The sequence below is a fragment of the Barbus barbus genome (assembly GCF_936440315.1).
Source record: "Barbus barbus genome assembly, chromosome: 39".
NCBI lineage: Eukaryota > Metazoa > Chordata > Actinopteri > Cypriniformes > Cyprinidae > Barbus > Barbus barbus.
In genome coordinates, this window is record NC_136717.1 from 18,398,333 (window position 1) to 18,419,970 (window position 21,638).

Sequence of the window (21,638 nt, forward strand, 5' to 3'; positions counted from 1 at the left end):
TTTCTACTTTTTTTATTTTAGTTTTTCGTCTAATATTTATAGTTTGACGAAGTAATGAAAAAAAAATGTTTTAAAGTTAATTTTTAGTTTTAATTAACAACACTGTTTAGGCAGAACTGAAAGCATGCAATTTGTACTGATTCAGTAAAAAAAAAAAAAAAAAAAATCCTAAAACCTGCAAGGGGTGGGAAATGTGTAGAATGTTATAAATTGAGCTCAAATTCTGCTATTTTGAAACCCTTTATCTTAAAAATTCATTTTCTCATTTATTCCACAAATAGTTTTGTTAAAGAAGATTAAAACACAAACTAGGAATAAATATGGATGGTCTCCCAACGTGATATTCTCCCTCATACTACGACATCAAATGAAAAGGGATTTCAAATATAGATGTCCTCCATTTTTGGGACAAAGATTCAAAGATCCCAGGAGCAATGAATGAGAGAGAGACATAAATATCTCCAGTGCAGTTTCTTGTAAGAGGAGGGAGGGGTTCCCCACAGTGTAAAGCTTTTAGTAAATGACTCTTGGCGCAGAAAATGGTTTTGGTAAGACATGCCAGGTCCTAAGAGCAGGAGTCTTCCACTAGCTTGGCTTTGCTCTGCCCCGGCACGTTCTGTTCTGGAGCTGCTGAGACGTGCAGCTGCGCGCTCCCAGCTTTTTGCCCCCAGGTACCTGTGCCAGAGGCTGACTTACAACCATTACATAATCTCTTTGTGTAACTGGCCCAAAGACCTCTTTGCATACTTGAAGAATGAAGCATCTCCAAAACCATGTCTACCAAACATACTTTCCAATGAGCAATAGTTTTTAAAGATCCTCCCTCCATTCAAAGCAGGATGAGAGACCATGGCAGCAAGAAAACATTTCTACAACAATATGAATCACCTTTTAATATAGAATATGTACTTGAACTTTATTTAAAGCCTAGATTTGCTGGAGTATTTAATAAAAAGAAGAGTTTGCGTGTCATTTTCTTACTAGGCCACAAGACCAATAACGTTACACCCACGCAATCTTCTGGAAGAAGCGCAAGCCCATCTCTTCGTTTTTAGTGAACACGTTACTTAATTGTGTCGTCAGGGTTAGAACAACTTTATAAGAGGCCGCCAGTCCAGACAGGATTTAATTGGATGTCGAAGATGTTGCTTATCTTATTATTTTAACTTAAGAAAAACAGATGTTTCATACTGAACAGGGAGGAATTGTACCTCAAGTAGTCCTTAGCAAGATGTATTACTATCTATTTAAAAAAGCATAACTGTATAGTTCAGTCAAAAATTAAACCACGTCGTTACATTCCTGTATGACTTTTTTTAAACACAAAAGGTTTTGTGTGAAAAAAATGAAGGATGCCACATTCTTTTCTACCACTTTGCCATTGTTTTTTTTTATTTTGGAGATACTGTTCATCAGTGTTATCATTCCTGAACACGGTGGGTGTCTCCGTTTTCCTTATTTCAAGGCATGCGTAACACTGTAGGCTGGAAAATAATTCACAGTAGTACTTGTTTCCAATGTGGCGGGTTGTGGCAAGCAATGAACTCCGAGGCCCGCTGGCAGTGTAGTGCTAGGAGCTTGGAAACTCACTCGAACTGGCAAATTACTCTTAAATCTGTCACTTCAGTGAGAAACGGCTTGAGATTCTTTCAACATCTCCTTTTAAGTTGTTTTTAGCTTCTCGTAAAAGTGTGTTTCTTTAACCAGTAGCCATGTGGACTATGCAAATCAACCTGTATATTTATGTAATTGGTTTTAATCAAAGCTATAAACACAAAAGACATTGAGGGGACATGTCATCCCACGATTTCCAAATTTGTGTGGTCAACTGGAATGGGTTTTTGCAATGGCTGATTCTTAATTGATTATATTTGGTATGTAGTTAAGTCTTTGGCTTTAATTGCTATAGGACAATTCTGGTCATTGTCAATCACGCCAACTGCAACTTAGCCTCACGTTTTTGTGCTGCACGCTGAATGTGACTCATGACTTGAAATAATATTTGAGCAGTTGCTCTGTTCTCATGTTGGCATAAAAATTGAATGGCCTTAACAACCTCTCAGAGTGCAGTTTCTGTTCACTTATAAACACAAGCCTTTACATTGGTAGTTCACCTACTGAAAGCGAAGCTGTTAAAATGTAACTGCAAATGGCTCGCATTCCTCCATTTTAACAGCCTTCATATTTGAACACAGGATTTTATTTGAAACATATATGTACGTGTGGTTAATTGAAGTTATTGGTGTGAATTAACAGACAAGGCATTTTACATTTTTATAATTTACAAATATGACTAAGTCTTCTAAAATTAAATGGATGGCTCTTAACTATGAATAAAATAATGTAGGATTTTGGCTAGATGATACAAAATGTATAAATATATGATATATAATAATATATAAAATGTATATTGTTTAGCCCACTTTAACCTTGAGCCCACTAAGCAATTAATGTTTTAAAGAAGGTCCAGTGGTCACTAATTACATTGTCACATCACGTTTCACAACATTTAACTCAATACACAACAAAAGACAATGTTCTTACAGGATAATTAGCTTCTCACACCAGTTAGTTTCCCTTTGGTCACGGAGCATGACTTCCTACATTAAAACCAGATCTCATTAACAACGAAGTTTACAGAGCTATGAGATCGAAGAGAAATGTGTCACCTTATGCATGAAGAGTGATGAACTTGGTCGATTCATGAGAGCTTTTGCAATTACTTCATTGCCTCTTTCATTCCTCTCATTTTCTGTTTATTTCAGTTGACCACAAGTTATCTATAATTAAGCCATTTGGATATCCGGGACCTGATGGCTAAATGTATCTCCAAATGAGTACCCCAAATGTACCAGTGGGACACAAATAGTGTCTGAGAGCTTTTTCCATGTCATTTGATAGTCTATATCCGATAGAGTCATACCCTCCCCTTATTTGGTCCTTACTGCATACAGTATATAAAAATAATTATTTTAAATTTATTTTGTGGTACTTTCCTTTTATGTTACCACATTAAATCCAACGTAATACAAGTATACATATGTTTTCAGAATAGCAGTACAGGAAACACAGATTAGAATTATTAATTTTTTTCTTATGGAGAGCAGTATTGCTGACACTAATTGTTTGTATTGATTTGTAGTGGAAAAGAAGATCTGTGGAGAGCTTTCTGAAGATGGGTGAAATCCATGTTGGGTTTCCTCTTGGTCTTCAGCTTCACCTTGTCTTTTTAGGCACATACAGTGCATCTTGCTCTTTTAGTGCATGCCATGCACAGCACAAGGAGGTCACAGGAGCCCGGGAGTCATTCAGGTTGCAGAAGTGATTTGGCGTGTCAGCTACTAATGACTTCAAAGAGCGAGCATGGTTTTATGAAAGACAAGGCTGTGGTTTCTCTTTTTGTTCTAAGGGGCAGAAGGGCAAGAGGGGTCTGGGTTTCTGATGTGCAGGGTGACAAGTTCAGTGCTGACAAGAAAAGGGGTTCTTTCTATGGGGCTCTTGTGTTTTTGCTACTTTTGTGCATGTACAGTATCATTAGTGATGTAACATACAGTGACATCTGTAAAGTGCACGTGGCATCTTGTATTTCATGTGTTTGTAAATAGGTGCAATCAGGAAGGTGTTAGAATTCTCCTCCTCCTCATGTCTAAAAGTATATTTGTGCTCCGTCCATCCTATTCGGAATGTGTGCATCATTTTCCCAATTTCCCTTTATCGCCAGCTGCATTCTTCTCCTGCTTCCATCCGGTGTTGACATTTACTGTGTTACAGCCTGATAGCATTCCAGGGAGAGCTGGCACAAAACACACCAGCTGCTCCCAACAATCCCAAATGGTGTGAGTGCGTGTACTCTATCGGCAGTGGCTGGCTTTGGTTCCAAACACTGGACACTCTCAGGGTTTTATTTTTGCCTGGCTCTCAGAGCAGCGGAGGACTCCTCAGCTGTCAAGCTCCGGTCTTAGAAGCACTTCCTGCGGGGTGGCAGTGCTTGGGGTTTATGATGTAATGCGAGTAGGGCACAATCTGGGCATTGTATACCACGCTATTGCCACTATGGAGGCACTGCTGCATACAGCCCTGTATGAGCACACGTCCTCCTATTCTTAATGTTTTTTAGGGATTTCGCCTGGATCTGATTGTCTTAATTGAAATTAGATTTAAAAATACAGTTGAATGTAAAAATACATACAATTTAATTTTTTAAATGTTTATATATGTATATTTATTGATTGATCATTATATAGATTAGATTATTTATTGCATTCAGGTAATAATTGTTTCTCTTTTTGTCTTTCAGCCACAGCAAGTGGTCCAGGAAAAGCCCGCTCAGGTATGTCAAATGAAATCTTCGCACCACATAATTAATATAGCAGGTGGACATGTGCATATATATATATATATATATATATATATATAGCTTCAGCAATAAGCCTTACAGAGTGCCAACATACATACACATACACATACATTATATATATATATATATATATATATATATATATATATATATATATATATATATATATATATATATATATATAATGTATGTGTATGTGTATGTATGTATGTATATGTGTATATATATGTGTGTGTGTGTGTATGTGTATATATATATATATATGAATGATACTGAAGGCCCAATTGGCTACAAGGGGTTGGCAGCTTGCAGAAGCAGATTGAGGATGATTGTGTGAGGAAGAGGATTTGCTGTTTGGGTAAACAAAGTCCTCAAAAACCAAAAGTGAGTGGAAGGGGGCATAATTCTGGTTTGAAGGCTAATGTAAATCCTATAGTGTTATGCATGGAATCCCAGTCTTCTTTGGTTTCATCCCTTCACAGATGGATATGCAATCTGGCAGACAGGATTAGTTTTGAAGAGTTGCCCCTTTTTCCTCTCAACTCAAAATTCCTTCAGCGTATTAACAATGGAGTCGGCTCTATAGTCTCAGCACAGTGCTACTTTAAAGGGGACCTATTATACCCCTTTTTACAAGATGTAAAATAAATAAATTTCTGATGTCCCCAGAGTGTATATGTGAAGTTTTAGCTCAATATACCCCTCAGATAAATTTTTACAGCGTGTTAAAATTGCCAATTTTAGGGTGTGAGCCAAAACGTGCTGATTTGAGTGTGTTGCTTTAAATGTGAGTGAGCTGTTGCTCCCAGAGAAGAGGACGGAGCCTCAAAAGCTCAAGCTCTGGCATTAGCAGCGCTAGCCTTTGCAAATAAACGTTCAACTATTAATACAAGCCTGTTATCTTTACAGAAAACTACTCTGTTTCAAAGTCAGTCATCTGATTATACTGTGCATAATAAATTCACGTTTATGAATTATACAGACGGGGAGCACGGTGGGATAAAAATAACAACATGGCTGGTCTCATGCTATCACAAACTTTATAAGTCCCACTTCTGATTATGAGCTCGACAACTTCAAGCGATCGACTCACATTGCTCTTATATGCAACTTTTAACTACCACATTCCTATTCATGATCATTCTGGCAGCACTTGAAGGCAGCATCAGTGCAAACACACAGAGACAATGATAGCTTCAGCAATAAGCCTTACAGAGTGCCAAGAAGCTCTTTCAGAAAGGCAATTTGGGAAACAAACGCATGATACTTGCTTTGTCTGGAGCTGACGTTCGTGCACAAAGCGTTGGTATTGATTCATAAACATTTAGGGGACGTTACCGATTTTTTACGGGATATTTCCTTTGAAAATGAAATTTAATCACAGTGTCCTCATCTCAGATGAGGGGAGATTATGGGATACGACTCCTATGTTTATTAGTGCATCCCAAAACACAACACTTGTAAAGCCTCTTTGGCGCTGACATTGTATATACCTCCAGTAATGGCGGACCGCAGCTTCTCACTCAGGGCTGTGTTTATGCTAATGGGGCAGAGAGCGTCACAAATGGGTGGGACTTTTTCCCCTCTGTGACGTGCACAGAGGGAGAATCTGAAACAGCTCGTTTTGAGAGACCGTTTATGATTTATTGGTTTTAATAAAAAATGAGTTGGTGGATTTTTAACATTATAGGCTGGTTGTTTTCACACACTGCGGCCACACAACTGTGTTCAAACACCTTATAAAAGTGATTTTTGCATAATAGGTCCCCTTTAATGTGCTCATGAAGAAAGACAGCAGCCTGCAAACCTATATGCTGGCTGAATATGACGAAAATGATGAAAATACATTAAAAATAAATGAAAATAAAACAAACATACAATACTGACTATATAACATAGCCAATTCATAGATACAATTGTTGTCATCAGAACTATTCACTATTAACAAATGATTTTTAACATTTTCAAACTTGGACTGAAAATGCCATAAATGCAATTCACCCCAAAATGAAAATTGTCATCATTTACTCACCCTCAAGTTGTTTCAAACCTGTATGAGTTCCTTTCAGCTGCTGAACACGAAGGTATTTTGAAGAATGTTAGTAACTAAATGTTTAACAGCAGCCATTGACTTCCATAGTATGGAAAAAATACTATGGAAGTCAATGGCTACCGTCAACTGTTGGGTTACCAACATTCTTCAAAATATTTAGGCGAAAGAAAAAGACGCTCATACAGGTTTGGAACAACTTGAGGGTGAGTAAATGATGACAGAATTGTCCCTTTAATGGTGATGTTTGTTGTATGTTGTTTCGATAGAGGGAAAAGACCCTAATAAGAAAAACACAATGGCTTGAGATATAATTCCTCTCCCACACAATCTTCCACACATTTACTAGGAATCTGCTCACCTCCTCTTGTTCGCTGGTGCGGACCAGTTTACGGTGTGAATGCATAACTGAGGCCTGATTTGTTGCTATGTGGGAACGCACAGACCCTGATGGCTTTGCCCGCACTGGTAGGCCTAGCACATACACACACAGGTATCTATACCTAGTCTGAGATGCTATCTCTGAACTGGAAGGCAGAGCTACCAGGACCGTCTTGATTAATTATATGCAATGAAATTCTCTCACCATCTTGATTAATTATATTCAGTGAAATTCTCTTGGAGGACAAATGTTTTTAACCATTGCGTCACTGAGTTTTTAAGGCATCAATATAAGTTTAAACTTTTAGTTATTTTTCAAAATGTGTCTGAAGTGCGCTGTGTTCCATCTAGCTATTTTCAACTAATCTTTTCTAAAAGCCCCCTAAGACATGCATCTGATGGGGATCATGTGAACCTTACACTAGCCTTAAAAAAAATCGAAAGACGAAAGCTTGCATATGTGATTTTTGTTCAGTTTCATATTTGATATGTCAATCTTTCATAGCTTATATAGCATGATATAGGAGAATATGGAGCTCATACTTGAGGGAAAAAAAAATTCTGCACCAAACTTGCTGATACTTATATGGCCAACAAGTAAGATGAAATTCTGATAAATAAATGCACTGTAAATGAGAGATCTCAAAGAGATTTTATAGCAGTATTGCGAACTGTAGTTTTAATTATGGGGGGCAAAACATATAATGCAATGCAATACAATGATGATTGAGAGATGAACAAAAAACATTCCTCAAAAGTCTGATGTATCATATTTGATACATGATTTCCTAAAATAATATGTATGGATAATCATACACTCTAAAAAAGGCTGGGTTAAATACAATCCAGCACTGGGTAAAATATGGACAAACCCAGTGATTGGGTTGTTTTTGACCCAGCGGTTGGGTTACTGCCCAGAAGTTTGGGTTAAACATTTAACCCAACTGTTGGTTGAAAACAACTCAATCGCTGGGTTTGTCCAAATTTAACCCAGCATTTTTTAGAGTGTACATATTATTATATGCATGATTACATATATGTATGACAACTTAAACCTAAATTGGTTTAGTCCAGTAAATATTAACCTGAAAATGGATGGTGTAGGAATTTTACTAAAAGGCCATTTACTTGCTAAAAAAGTATAAACTATCAATCAGATGACAGAAGCCATGTAGAAGATTGTGTACATCAGGTTTTTCAGCAAAGCTGTGCACATGTTGATATTTAAAAGGACTTAGAAATGTGCATATTATAGGGCTGCACGAAAAATCGCATGCGATTGTTATGCGCATCTTGTCAGTAAAGCCGGTTCTGTGATTAGTAGTAAATCTCCATGTAAATCACATGATGGAGATTTACTTCTAATCACAGAACCGGCTTTACTGACGAGATGCGCATGACAATCGCATGCGATTTATCATGTAGCCCTAGCACTAGAACAGTAGGCTTCATAGAGTTAATACTGATTAATTACCCAATTGTTCAGGCAACCTACTAACTAATCCATGTTAGTTTGGCAAACTTTTTTACTGTAAAAAACAAAACAATCTGTCAGGATTCCAGTAATGCACTTCATCCAGTAATTTTGCAGACATTTCTATTAACCTGGAAATACAACGTAATGAAGTGCAAAACTCTAAATACAGGTAAAACACCAGTAGAAAACAATTCCTTCATATTAATACATTATATTGTGCCCTATTTTTACAGTTTTTTTTATTTTTACACTTACAGTAGTTTTTGTTAATATGGTAATAGTAGTAGTGTTCGATTTAGTTTTTTCTTAAAATTTCTTTTCTTTTTATAATTAGTTTGTTTCTTCTAGTTTCGATGCCAATTTCCCTCAGCTTCAAAGGGAACAAAAGATCCATCATAAACCCACAACAGGGACTTTCAATTATTATCTTTAAACCATCTTCTTTCTTCGTTGGGGACGGTTAAACCAAGCGCATGGTAATCTTGGCCACTGATTTCATTTAGTTTTTTCCATGAACAGAATTCCATTGAAGTGTTTGTGTTTTTTTGAGTGCTGTAACTATGCCTTTAAATTACTCTCAGAATGAAAGAGCGAGCGATGATGCGTGACAATGCCATTTCGATTCCAAAAAAAAAAAAAATTGAATGTTTAGAACAAACCTATGCAAAGAAATTGAGAATTTTGCAAAATGTATCACAGTTGCAGTTCTGAAATAAAACAAACTGCCAAAAGAAATCTGATATTCCATTTGAGCACGTCACTAAGCTGGTATTTTCTGGTCTGTGTGGCACCTCAGTTGGAAGCACGATTGGTGGGCAGGGTGTCCGAATATGATTAAAGAGTTTTTTTCTTCCCCCCTCCCCCATCTCCATTCTTTCACTCGCCCATGTCACACATGGTAGCGCTTAGCTGGTCCTTCACAGCTGAAGTGTCTGCCGCACTAATGAATGGAGTTTGGCTCATATAATGCAGACAGGCTTTTGCCACGGCCTTTCCCCTGAATGGGAGCAACACAGCGGCTTGGGAAAGGAAGAGGGTTATAAATTGTGTCAGTTAACCTCCTCAAATAAAATGAAGCCATGTGGAAAATGAAACCCATTTCATTCTGAAGAGTGCCCAAAGCCAAGCGTCTCCCAACCCCCATTCATCGCCTTCCTCCCGTTTCAATGGTGGTCATCTCGGCAGCAGCTGTGGGACATTCGCTGTCTGAGCTTATGAAAAAGAGCATTTTTAACCAAAACAATAACAAAAAAATGAAAATATAAATGCTAATAACTGCGCTATTTCAGTCCGTCTTACTGCTTTCAGTCTAATGTTTTTACGCACAGCCGTGTTTTGCTTTGCAGCCATCTTTTTGTGGTGACTGATGGGCGACCACTGTTGTGTTTTGTAGGAAGAAGAAGAAGAGGAGGAGGCGGAGCAAGAAGAGGACTAAGCAACCACGGGATTTTACCTCTACCTCATCCAGCTGTCAGCTCTCTCCAAGGGAAAAGACTGCCTTGACCACTTATTATTGACTTCCCACTTTCATTTGATCATTTTCGTTTGTTTATTTTCATTTTTTCTCATTGGTTTATTTGGGTTTGGTTTCGTTTTGTGATCAACACACACAACACCTCAGAGCTTAACCCGAAAAAAGATGCAAATGCAAACAAACATCTTGCAGATGACAATTGGAGCCGCCTTGCTGTTTCCATTTCCCAAAAAACTGCTGTAAGCACAAAGGTGCAGGGGTTAAGCATGCAATATGTGCTGCAGTGGTTCTTTGCGCCACACACACTCTTGTTGACTGATTTTCCAGGCTACATTGGTAAAGAAGAAGGTGAAACTGAATGGTTTAGTCATTCAGCATGTGGTGCTTCTTACATCTGGGTGGAGCTTTAAATGGACACACCCATTCACACAAGAACCCCCCCACCCCCCTACAGTACCAAACCACCAAAGACCATTTTCATTTCTCTGTCCACTTCATTTTGATGTTTTGACCAAAATGACAGTGAGCTTTAAAAGTATTTGCCTTAAAACTGCAAATAGAGACTAGTAGTTACTATAATTGAAAATTTTGCAAGTGGATACCTAAAAATGTATACTCTGTCATTATTTACCCAGCCAAAACCCCTTTGACTTTTTCTTCTGTAGAACACAAAAGACGACATTTCAAAGAATGTCTAAAGCCCTATTCGGATGCGACTATTTTTCTAAACTATGTTTGAGTTTCGAATCTTATCACCTGACTTCTGCGATTTTCATGTATCAATTTGGATGGGACTAACATCTCCATGTTTATTACAGAGGTGGGAGTGTCTGTTTTGTTCTTCTGGGCGTTGCAAAGATCACACACTCATGCGTGAATTGCGTATACTCATTCGGATTGATAGTATAACCAAAGTTTTACTACAAATACCATGGTGAAGCTATATGGCTAGTATAGCAAAAGCATGGTTAATGTGTGGTTAACAATTTTTTTAAATTTTATTTGAAGTAAAACCATGTTTAATTTTCATAAAGTTACATATGTAATTAAAACATTATTTGATTGAGTGCAGAAATGAAGGAGAGAAACTTTCTTACCCGACGCTGATATTACAGTAGCCAGTCTTAACAGTTTACGTGATCTGTCTCTTGATTTTATTATTGTTCTTTTTTTTTATTTCTTTGCCGGGAGGCAAACATATTAAAAATGTGTGCAGTAGTAAGAGCGTCTATGGTAGACATTGGCCAAAACACACAAGGAAATGTGTTAATGTGTTAATTAGTGAAAATAATATCGCCAGCAATCACAGACATTCGCATTCGGACAAGATTAGTTTAGAGGACAAGATTAGTTTTCTCAGAGGATCGAGTTTGCTGAAAAACAGTAGGTAATTTGCTCTGGAATTATTACAAAGGTTGTGCGAGAATAACACAGACGTGGCAGATTCGGATTAAAATCACGAAGTACATCTGTGAGAAACAAATTTCTTTAACGACCCCCTGTAAAACTAGTCCCATCCAAATAGGGCTTAAGCTGGTGCCCACAAATGGTGACTACGGTTGTTAAGGAAGTATTTCATCTTAAATTTCAATCCAAAGCGGTCATATGGTTTGAAATATAGTGCTTTTTGGAGCCCTTGTTCACCATTCACTTTCATTGTATGGAAAAGAGCAATGTGAACATTCTTCAAAACATCTGTTTTTGTGTTTTACAGAAGAAAGTAAGTTCTGAACATGTAAATAACGACAGAATGTTTATTTTCAGGTAAATTATCCCTCTACTCTTGTATCCATGTCCCTTGTGTCCTTGGTGGTGATTTTTTTTTTTTTCAAACGGATAACCGTGAACATTAAATGTCTCGTTGGGACACCGTTTTCAGCATTACTGCAGAATGGTGGTTCTACTGTACATATCTTTGCGACTTCGGCTTAGCTTAATTAACATACGTGTACATAATTGTTTTTATTTTCTTGTATGACATAGCTTTAAGAACATAATTTTTTGACAAATTCAGTGAAAGGGAAATCTATCAACTCAGTCAAGACCTAAACGTCAAGAAACACCCAAACCACAGGAACAAAACCACACTATACCTCATTATACCACACAAAAATACCTGAATCGCATCGACGGCGTCAAATGGTATTCGGTGAATCCTAATGTACGGCAGCGCTGTCATCAATGCAATATCTTCTCACAATTTCAAAGCTACCTCTGATTTCTTCAACCAGCGAACCAGCTCGAAAAGACACGCGCTGCTATAGAGTTCTTACTACAAAGCAGGGGATGGCAGCGAGTGCCAACGTTCAAAACAAACCTTGTCGTAAGAGCAGGCGAACGCTCTGCAAAATGTTTTTTGTGAGAGTCGGGCAGGTAATAACTGAATTCTGAGGTCTGTTTGTAGTCATATATAGAACTAATCATGCAGCTAAGGGGGAAAAAAAAGTACTGTGTTTGTTCTAGTTAATTTTCTTTTTTTCACATTAGCATATATCTGACATTTGTAACTAGACACTCTGTCTCTGCAGCTGGGATGTCTGTTTTACATTTTTAACTTGAATATATATTTTGTACTGATTACTCAATATGGTTTCTAAGGATCAAGTGCTTGTATGACACTAAATGATATTGTTGCGAATGGATTTTTCTTTTCCTTCTCTGTTTTTCCTCCACTATTGCTCTGAATTTATAGTTTTAGTTCCTATGTACTATTCAGATATGTACCTCAAAAAAAAAAAAGGATAAAAATGGACTAATAATCAGCTGACAAATACCTACCTCCAGTCTTGAAAACGGAACGATTTTTTTCTGCCTAGTTTCTTTCAGTACGAATGTACTGAAAAAGATTTTAGGACTGCACAAGATCCTGTTTTACAAAGTTTTAAATTAGAATTTTGCTTCATTTTAATTCAGCTGGGGGAGAAGACGGCTAAGAAAACAACACACAAATACACATCACATTAAAAAAAAAGAAAAGAAACTTGAAACGTTCTTTCAGGTTTGAAAAAATATGTTCGGGTTTTGTATATTGCATATATGAATATGTTTTTGAAAATTAGTAGATATTGAGATATACTTGATTAGCGTTTTTTGTGTGCTTTACACAAATGTGATTTTCTTTTTTTCAGATGTATATGTAATGCTTATGTAGTGAAAGAATACACATTTTCAGCCTGTCACCATGAAAACCTTAAGAAAAGTTAGCATGGTAATCTCAACTGGGCCTGAGGTAGAGCCTCAGAGGAAGCTAATGGAACTGTTGGCATGCCCCTTGAACTTACAATGGCATGTAATGACCGTCTTTATATGCGGCAGCTTGGCTTTTGCCACAAACCAACATTGAACGTTGCTCAAACACTGTAATGCTACTACCTAAATGGTTACAGTTCTTGTAAAAGTGTCAGTTTTCGAATCAGACTGCTTCTTTACTCTCCTATGAGTTCAACAGATGAAACAGTTGCTTGCTTAAGTGGATGGATGGCGCATCTCGGCTCGACCTCAGCGGTTTTAACGCTTTTTGTGAGATCTGCGCATTATGGCCGCTGAGGCGCACCGCTTTCAGCCTTCCCGAAACTTGGCATTGTGTTCATATACTTCCTATGTTGGTTTGAATGTGTATCCACAGGAGCCACTGTTCATGTGCTTTCAGCTCTGGGTGTCTTAATGAAGATGAAGTTGTATTTTCATGACAACATGTTCTAGTACAATCGAATACACTTTTCTACCTCCGAGAGGGCCTCCTGTTACCTCATTATTCAAACTTACTATCTGCTTAAATTCAGGTGCCTGAGTCCACAGAGAACGGCGTAAAGTTTTAAATTTATATATAAATAAATATATATTCATAGTTTATTTTTGTGTGTTTTGGGGGGGATTTTTTATAAGACTGTACCTCTCTGCCTCTCAGTCACAAGTTAGGTAAGACTGGACAATTTGACTTGTTTTTTAAACGCTGTCTTACATTTATGCAATGTTTTGTAGTTTCTGCGGCTGTGGAGATGGAAAAGTATCACTAGGTGGTTACTCTCAGCTTTCTTCACTTGATATAACTTGCTGTTTAACAATTATGGCTGTTTCACTTAGTATTGCTGTTTGTGATTTCACTTAAAATTGCTTGCTTGTTTAAAAAAAAAAGGACAAAAAAGGTATTAGAAAAAATGTCCTCTTTATACTATCCACCTCTTTATTCAGCACAATAAAAAAGGTGCCTGTTACCACTGTTGTGTATGAAGTCAATATTACTACTGCATGCTTTATCTACAAATGTTCCTCTCCTTTGTGCCACTTACACATTTATTTATATCCACAGTGACTTACATTGCATTTAAGGTAGCCTATTTTTCATTTCACAAAGCCCTGTTCATATTGATGGTGATTAAAACGCAATTCATTCTCGTGTTTTGAACATGTACAAAATTTTCATGAACTTTTTTTGCCCTGACGTGAAACTCCCATGGATTCATATGGCAAAAATATATTTATTGTGGGCACAAATTAAGAATTAGTTTTCACAAATTAAAGGGATAGTTCACCCAAAAAAAGAAAATTCTGTCATCATTTACTCACCCTCAAGTGGTTCTAAACCTGTATGAATGTCTTTGTTCTGCTGAACACAAAGGAAGATATTTTGAAGAAAGTTTGTAACCAGGTTGTTTTGGGGCACCATTGACTTCCATAGTAGGAAAAAAAAACTACTATGGCAGTCAATGGTGCCCCAGAACTGCTCTGTTTCCCACATTCTTCAGAATATCTTCCTTTGTGTTCAGCAGAACAAAGTCATCCATACAGGTTTGGAACCACTTGAGGGTGAGTAAATGATGACACAATTTTCTTTTTTGGGTGAACTATCCTTTTAAGAATTCATTACTTCATTTTATTAATTTGTTCCCTCGTTTTAGTTAAATCGTGGCCATACAATTAAGAATTTGTTCCCATGACATCCATTTGTTCTGTCGTTTTAGTCAATCATGGCAACCTGTTATTAATTTGTTTGCTCGTTTTGATTTACAAGGTAAAAAATGCTTTCTCTCTTTGAATATGAATGATATCCGTTCACTTTATCGTCAAAAATCATTTTTAATATCTTTCTATTAAAGGTCCAGTAAGGGGCCGCTCACACAGAATGTGTTTTTCCATTCCACTGCGCTATTTTTTTCTATAGTTTTTTTATGTAAGCAAGCTAGACAGAAGTTTTTGATCATTGCACTTCTGCAGTATCACTCACATGACAAGGTCCTCAAGTTAAAATAATTTCAACTTTTAAAAAAAACAGATCTCGAGGCCTTGCGTTTTCCTCATTCCTGCATCTTGTGTTTTTTCAAAGCAAAAATGCATTCTGTGTGAACCGAACAAGTAAATTTAAGTTTTTCTTTTGATCTTTGTTTCTGGTGTTCTTCTAAAAAACAAAACGAAACATTTGTCAAAGCGGCATTCATTTCCTTATGAGTGAAACTTTGGAGAACGTTACTTAGTATACCCATTTATTAGAGGCGCTAATTCCTTTCTTAACGCACATGTATATGTATACAAGCCAGCACTGAAGTGTCACAGGTCATTCCAGGGCAGGACAGTGAGGCTGCACGTTTAGAAATACAGAGGCCATGTATGGAGCTTCTAGGTACACAATGTTACGGAATTTAGACGACTGCTTTTTTTCCCTCTCCTTCCCCCTGTTCCTCTTCCATACACTCTCCCTCTCTTCCCAATTCTGAAACATCTCTTTAACTCCCGTTCTTTGGTGTACTCACGGGGGAGACGTAGCCCACCCTGGAGCCCCTGACCTCTGCTCCGCAGCAGACTCTGTGAATGGGACAGCGGCCCCCACTTCAAAGCTCCGCCGTTCTGTGAGCTCTGACAGGGCGCCTCACTCACCCCCACCACACTCCCCTCCTTTTTGCAACCCCCCACCTCACCTCACCTCGGCTATTCGCCCCCATCCACCACAGTACTGAGGATTTGGTTGTTAGTGCCAGCTCACATCGTCAAGCTGCTCAGTAATTCCGCCAGATTGACCCGAGTAGAGGGAGGGAGGAATGGGTGGAGAGGGAGTTCACTGCTACCACAACCACGTTCAGAGGTGGTCTTGCCACCTCTTCCTCTTTTCTGTGTAAAAAGTGTCTGCCTTTGTGTGAGAGAGAGGAGAGGGTGAGAGCGTTTCCCTCCTTTTTCCTGCTCTCTCATTAACAAACATCCAGCTGTTAAGGGACAAGGCCTCGGACAAAAATCTGGTTCACTTACACTACAAAAAGATCTCCCAATTCATTAAAAAACATACAAATTCTCACATGGACTCTTCACATTTCTAGGGATCTCATAAGCACAAGTTGTCATAGTGGTCGGTGGAAACTACAACAAATCTAGTTTTTGCATTCCCATTTGCCCCAATATCAGTTTTAGGACTTTACAAAAGAGGAAAATAAAAATTAAAAGATTGATTATATTGGTCAGAATAAAGATGTCAACTTTGCCATCACTCCTTCAGGCTTTAGAAACACATAGCAGTGTTAAGCAGTTTAAAGTAAACCAAACAAGTAATAAAACACCAAGTGTAGTGTTAAAAATGTACATTCTTTCATTAAAAACTAGTCAAAATACTGATTAAAGGCAAAAATATGCTTCCCCTTCAGTTTGGCGCCATTTCTGGCATAGTGGGCCTATGCTACACGTGTTAACATAAATAGAAAGGCTTGTATTGTGCACGTGATTAACGCCATCTATCACCCACTGTTTTTTAAAACCATTTTTTCCATGTAAACGAATTTCTCGTGAACGATGCGACTCGTTTAGCTTCGTTTTTAGAGTCTCGTGTATTAAGGGCCGCGATTTTAAGGCGCAATATCACGTTTAAGATTTTTTTAAAAACACGCTCTCCTTTCTCATTCTTTCTCTTTTTGTATCGGAGGTGAGTTTCACATAATTGTTCGTTTATGGTATCTTCCACACTAAAGGATGTCCGTCCACTCTGCTGAGCAAATAAAACACACTTCCTGTCGTCTCTTGTGTGTCTGGGTGCAGCTGTTGTATCCCTGGCGCAGATTCAGATATCCGCTTCAGCTCCTTTTAAATCCCATTTCATGCTTTTCCATATAATCCTTACACCCAGATATCACATTACAATCTTATGTATAAGCCTTTTCAAATATTAGCATATTTTCCATACGCCTTGTAACTGTGTACAAGTGTAAACGAGTAGCTGACATGACATTTCAAACAATGTCCTGCAGTGTGATGTGATACTCCATCTTAAACTATATTAAACAACCTGTTTCTAATTCGTATGTAATTATTATTATACATGCCATTTATATCACCTCACTAATTGTGTAGCCATATGGAATATTAGTCATTTTAAACATTCTTTTTTTGTCTCTCTGCAGATAAAATTTGGTCAACCACCATACCCTTACGAAAACGTTTTTTATTGTTGTAAAAGCGTAGTTACCATGTTTTTTGTCGTATTGATTACCATGTTTAACTACACATACCATGGTTAAACAACCGTTGCGTAGCAAAACCATGGTTAATTTGTGGTTACTATGGTTTAACAATAGTAACCATGTTTTATTTGTGGTAAAGCATGGTTCATTTTTGTAAGGGTAGACAAGGGTATATTTAGGCTACTGACTGTTTAATATATTGAATATTTAACATATTATAAAAGTCACCAAACAATGTAGGCTAATACAACGAGGGGGAACATAATTATTTATGAATATTATAAATTTGTTATAATAACTTTAGAAAAATTATTGTAAATACGGCTTTTAGCATTTGTTTCAAATGTCGACCCAAGTTTTACAGTGATGAAGAAGCTTCAGGCATAAAGAAGGTGTACTTAGATGACATTCATGGTTTATTGATTGTGCATGAAGTGCATTCCAGGGACCTTCTCAGTCTTCAAGTGTCATATCTGATCCATCCCAGCACATTTGGACCAGTTTGGTCTCATTCAAGCCTTCAAAGATCAAAACAGCTCAAACTGAGGTGAGTCAGCAGCACATCTGTACACTAAATTCTACACTGGTGAGATGTCTGAATGGCCCTTCAACACACGATCCTCCTCCATTCAAAAGTGTCTGTTTATAGGGATGAGTCACACTGGACATCAGAACTTCAGGCTGTATAATCCTGCCTGCTTCCTTCTGAATATGGAGCGGATGTGACCGTGTCTGGTTTCCCCCAGTCTGTGTGTGTCAGAGGCCGGTCGTCGCTGAATCTGTGCCGGAGCTCCGCGTGAGCTGCATTCAAGGTGGGCGTGTGTTTTTCTGGGTTCCAGAGCCAGCGTGTGGAGAGGTGGAAGCGTGGACGGGATGAATGGAACGAGTGGGTGGCTGTGGGTTTGTGTGTGTGGGTGTCTTTCCTAGTGAGACGAAACACACGTCTGTGTGTGTTTGGGACCTGTTGAAACTGAGTATGTTTGTGACTGTGAGTGTGTGTGAGCATATTTTCATGTCTGCACTGTGAAACGGTAAAATAGGGCATTTGAAAAACGTAGCTTGCAGGCTCCAAAACCTTAAATATGTTTAGATTTGTGTTCACAATGTCATGATATTACATAATCTAAGTACAGGTTGCATACAGTTGTAATGGGCTACAGGCAGTTTTATTATTTTTACCGTTTTTAATTCAATTTCATTTCTTTATATAATTAATTCTCATTGATTTAACATTTTAATTTATATAAACTTTATTTTATTTTTTTCCACATTTATTATATATATTATTATTATTATATATATATATATTATATATCCAAGATTATAATTTTTAATTTACAGCTTTATATATATATATATATATATATAAATATCTTACTATATATATATAGTAAGAGCCAACTGTAAATGGTCAAGAAAAATATAATAAATAAGGAATACATGTTAAATTATAATTTAGTTTTTAATGTACTGTGACTGATTTTTTTTTATTATTATTTATTATTCAGTGTATGATCATGTGGTAATTTATCATGATTTTATTATTGTTACTGTTACTATTTTTTTTTTATTTATTATTTAATTTACTATTTATTTGTTGCAGTACTTTAAAAAAATTATTTAGGTGAAATTGATTTTTTACATTTAAATTATTTTTTTTTTCAAGAGGTGGCGCTTATGTAATGAATAATGTGCAATTAGTCAGGGGTCTCGTATTATCCAGAAGGGGTTTATTTTTCAATAATGACCAGCTGACTGAATGCTACTCTGCTAATTATACAGCTAATTACCAAATAAGTAATTACATGGATATAAAATAGTGATTTAAGTTTAAATGATTTTATGTCACAAGAAAAGTGTGTAGAGTAATACAAAAGACATTAAAACTATAGGAGATAAATACACAGTTAACTGCTCACTATATAAAAATATAGACTGTGACTTACTGATCAGAATCAAGTATTCTGGAATATTTCTATCATAATCTGAAAGCCTAAAACACAAACTTTTTCAGTTCAACCTCAGTGTGTCATTTATTTGTGTAAGCCCATTAAACTGGGTTTTTAACTCTACTATATAAATACGAGTATGATTTTCCATCTTTAATGCATATTTATGGATGGTTTTCAAGCAGTGAGTGCTACTTAGTGCACCAGGCTGCATGAATGTGTGTTTGTTTACGCTGTGTGACTGATGGGTGTTTGTGCACTTCTGTTTGAGGGTGTGTCTGACCCGGGTGTCATGGTGTCAGTGACTCACGCCGGCGGTCTTGACTCATCCCGCCGTCACCAGCGCCGTGAGCTCGCGTGCCGCTCCGCACAATCCGGCCACACTAGCACAGTCATTGAGGAAAGATTTCCCTTTCCTCCTCTCCCTCTTTCTTTCTTGTTCTTGGTCTCTGTGACTCATCTTGGTTTCATTTTGCCCCCCTCCACCTGCCACCCAACTCGCCTTCATTACCGCCTCCTCCCTCAATGGGTCTATCTCTCTTTTCACTCGCCTGTCTCATTCCTTCGCTCCCTCTCTTTCCCTTTCCTTCCTGGCTCTGTAAATGACCTCATTTTAATGAAGCACAGTCTTGGCGGGGAGACCAAACTGCATGGCTGGAACCTCCCTCCCTCCATCTCTCTAAACCACCCTGTACTCCAGAATCTGGCTTTCATTCCCAACGCTAATAGAACTGACTGGGAAGTCTGGGAATTCTAGAGTAACTCCAAGAATTCCGCGACAAAATGTTTGATTGCATTCCATCACTTATGGCCACAACACCACATGTAATAAAACTATTTTCCAAAGCTCTAGCTACAACATCGTCCCATAAACTAGGAGAAGATTTACTCAGTCTGAGGATGAAAATATGATTTAAACAACATAGGTTTTAGAATTTTTAACCTTTAAAACAAGGAATCATAAAATAAAGATTCCTTTAAAAAAGCAAATTTGTGACAGCTACACTCACAAATAAACTTTCTTTATTCTTATGCATTGATGATTCCACTAAGAACAATGGTTGTGTCAAGGAAACTTGACACAACCATTGCACAAAAATGGTTCTATTAAGAACTGCTCAGTCACAGTGAAAGGTTCTTTAGGGAACTCAAAATGGTTATTCTGTTACGTCGCTACAAACCTCCTTTTTTAACCTTTAGTTTTAAGAGTGTAGAAGTCTGGACTTTTTTATGGCTCTAGCTGCAACAATGTACCATAAACTAGGCGACGATGTACGCTGGTATGGTCCAAAATCTGAGAATTCAAAATCTAAGATTCAAAATCTGAAAATAAACAAAGTTTTAGGATTTTGTAACTTTTGCAACAAGGAAACACCATTATGTAAAATTAAGGAGAGATATTAAAGATTCTGCACTATTGACACTAAGCATGTTTGTGATTGCTCCATTCTTAAAAAATATAGTGTTTTTTATTTGCATTGATAGTTCCACGAAGAACCTTTTACATCCGTGAAACCGTTTCATTGCACAAAAGGTTCTTTAGATTATTCAAATGTTATTCACACTACAAAAAAAAATGGTTCTTTCTTTGGGGATCCCAAAATAGTTCTTCTATTACATCTTTACAAAAATCCCCTATTAGAGATTTTATTTTTAATACTGCAGAAGCCTAGACAACTTTTTTTTTTTTTTTTATTATTTTGCAGTGAAAATAGCTATTTTTTGCACAGATAGACTGAAAGTACGCCTCTATTGTCAGTGCAAAGTGTAAAATCCCTCCTTTAAAGCCTGAAGGTTTTGTTATGGTCTCTGTCTGCAGCCTTTATGAGGTTGTGAACGCTACCACATGCTTGCACAGCCGTCCCAGTCGGCTACACCGCAAACTCTCAAGATTTGTGGCACACTCTAGATAGAGACATGAAAAATGAGACAGGTGCAAAAATGAGTCAAAACAAGGTGGTGTTACGTTTGAGTGAACGTCTATCTGAGCGGAGAGCCCTGACTTCCTCTGTTTGACATTAACTGAAGGCTGCTAATTGATCTTCAATTACAATTTAAGCTTCGTGTTGGATAGGAACATTTGCTGCACATTGGACAGAGACTTTGATTGGTTGCTTTTATGATATTTATCACAGGATGTCATATGATCAAGTCAACCATTAGATTTTATAGCTTATGGTGAACTTGTTTTTAAGTTCTGGTGGTTCAAATCATATAAAAGTTCTTGATACAATGACATAAATCAGTCTAAATCTGAGGTATGTTCAGTAGCAGGACTCAAACTTTTCACTTTTTTCTCAGAAGTTTTCACTGCCTGGCTGGAGATTTAATTCTGTGCATGATTTTAGTTTCACCTTCAATGCTGGTACAATGCTGACAGCTAGTGGGAAAAAGTGTGCCATTGCAGGCTGCCCTATATTTTCAGATCTACAAAAGTACCAGACACTTTGAGGGTTTGACCACAGAAGAAAAAGAAAAAAAAACCCAGATAATCAGATGACATTTGTTTACAGT

The 21,638-nt window shown here is 37.4% G+C and overlaps 1 protein-coding gene across 1 annotated transcript in view; it reads left to right on the forward strand.

The window, feature by feature from the left end:
- The window catches only part of LOC306858449 (uncharacterized protein), a 32,200-nt gene extending 19,502 nt beyond the window's left edge, over positions 1-12,698 (forward strand). The window contains exons 4-5 of the mRNA XM_079399007.1: positions 4,298-4,330; positions 9,659-12,698. Coding sequence (XP_079255133.1) covers positions 4,298-4,330; positions 9,659-9,700 — 75 coding nt within the window. The 3' untranslated portion in view covers positions 9,701-12,698. The remainder of the gene's footprint in view (positions 1-4,297; positions 4,331-9,658) is intronic.
- The last annotated feature ends 8,940 nt before the right edge of the window (positions 12,699-21,638 follow it).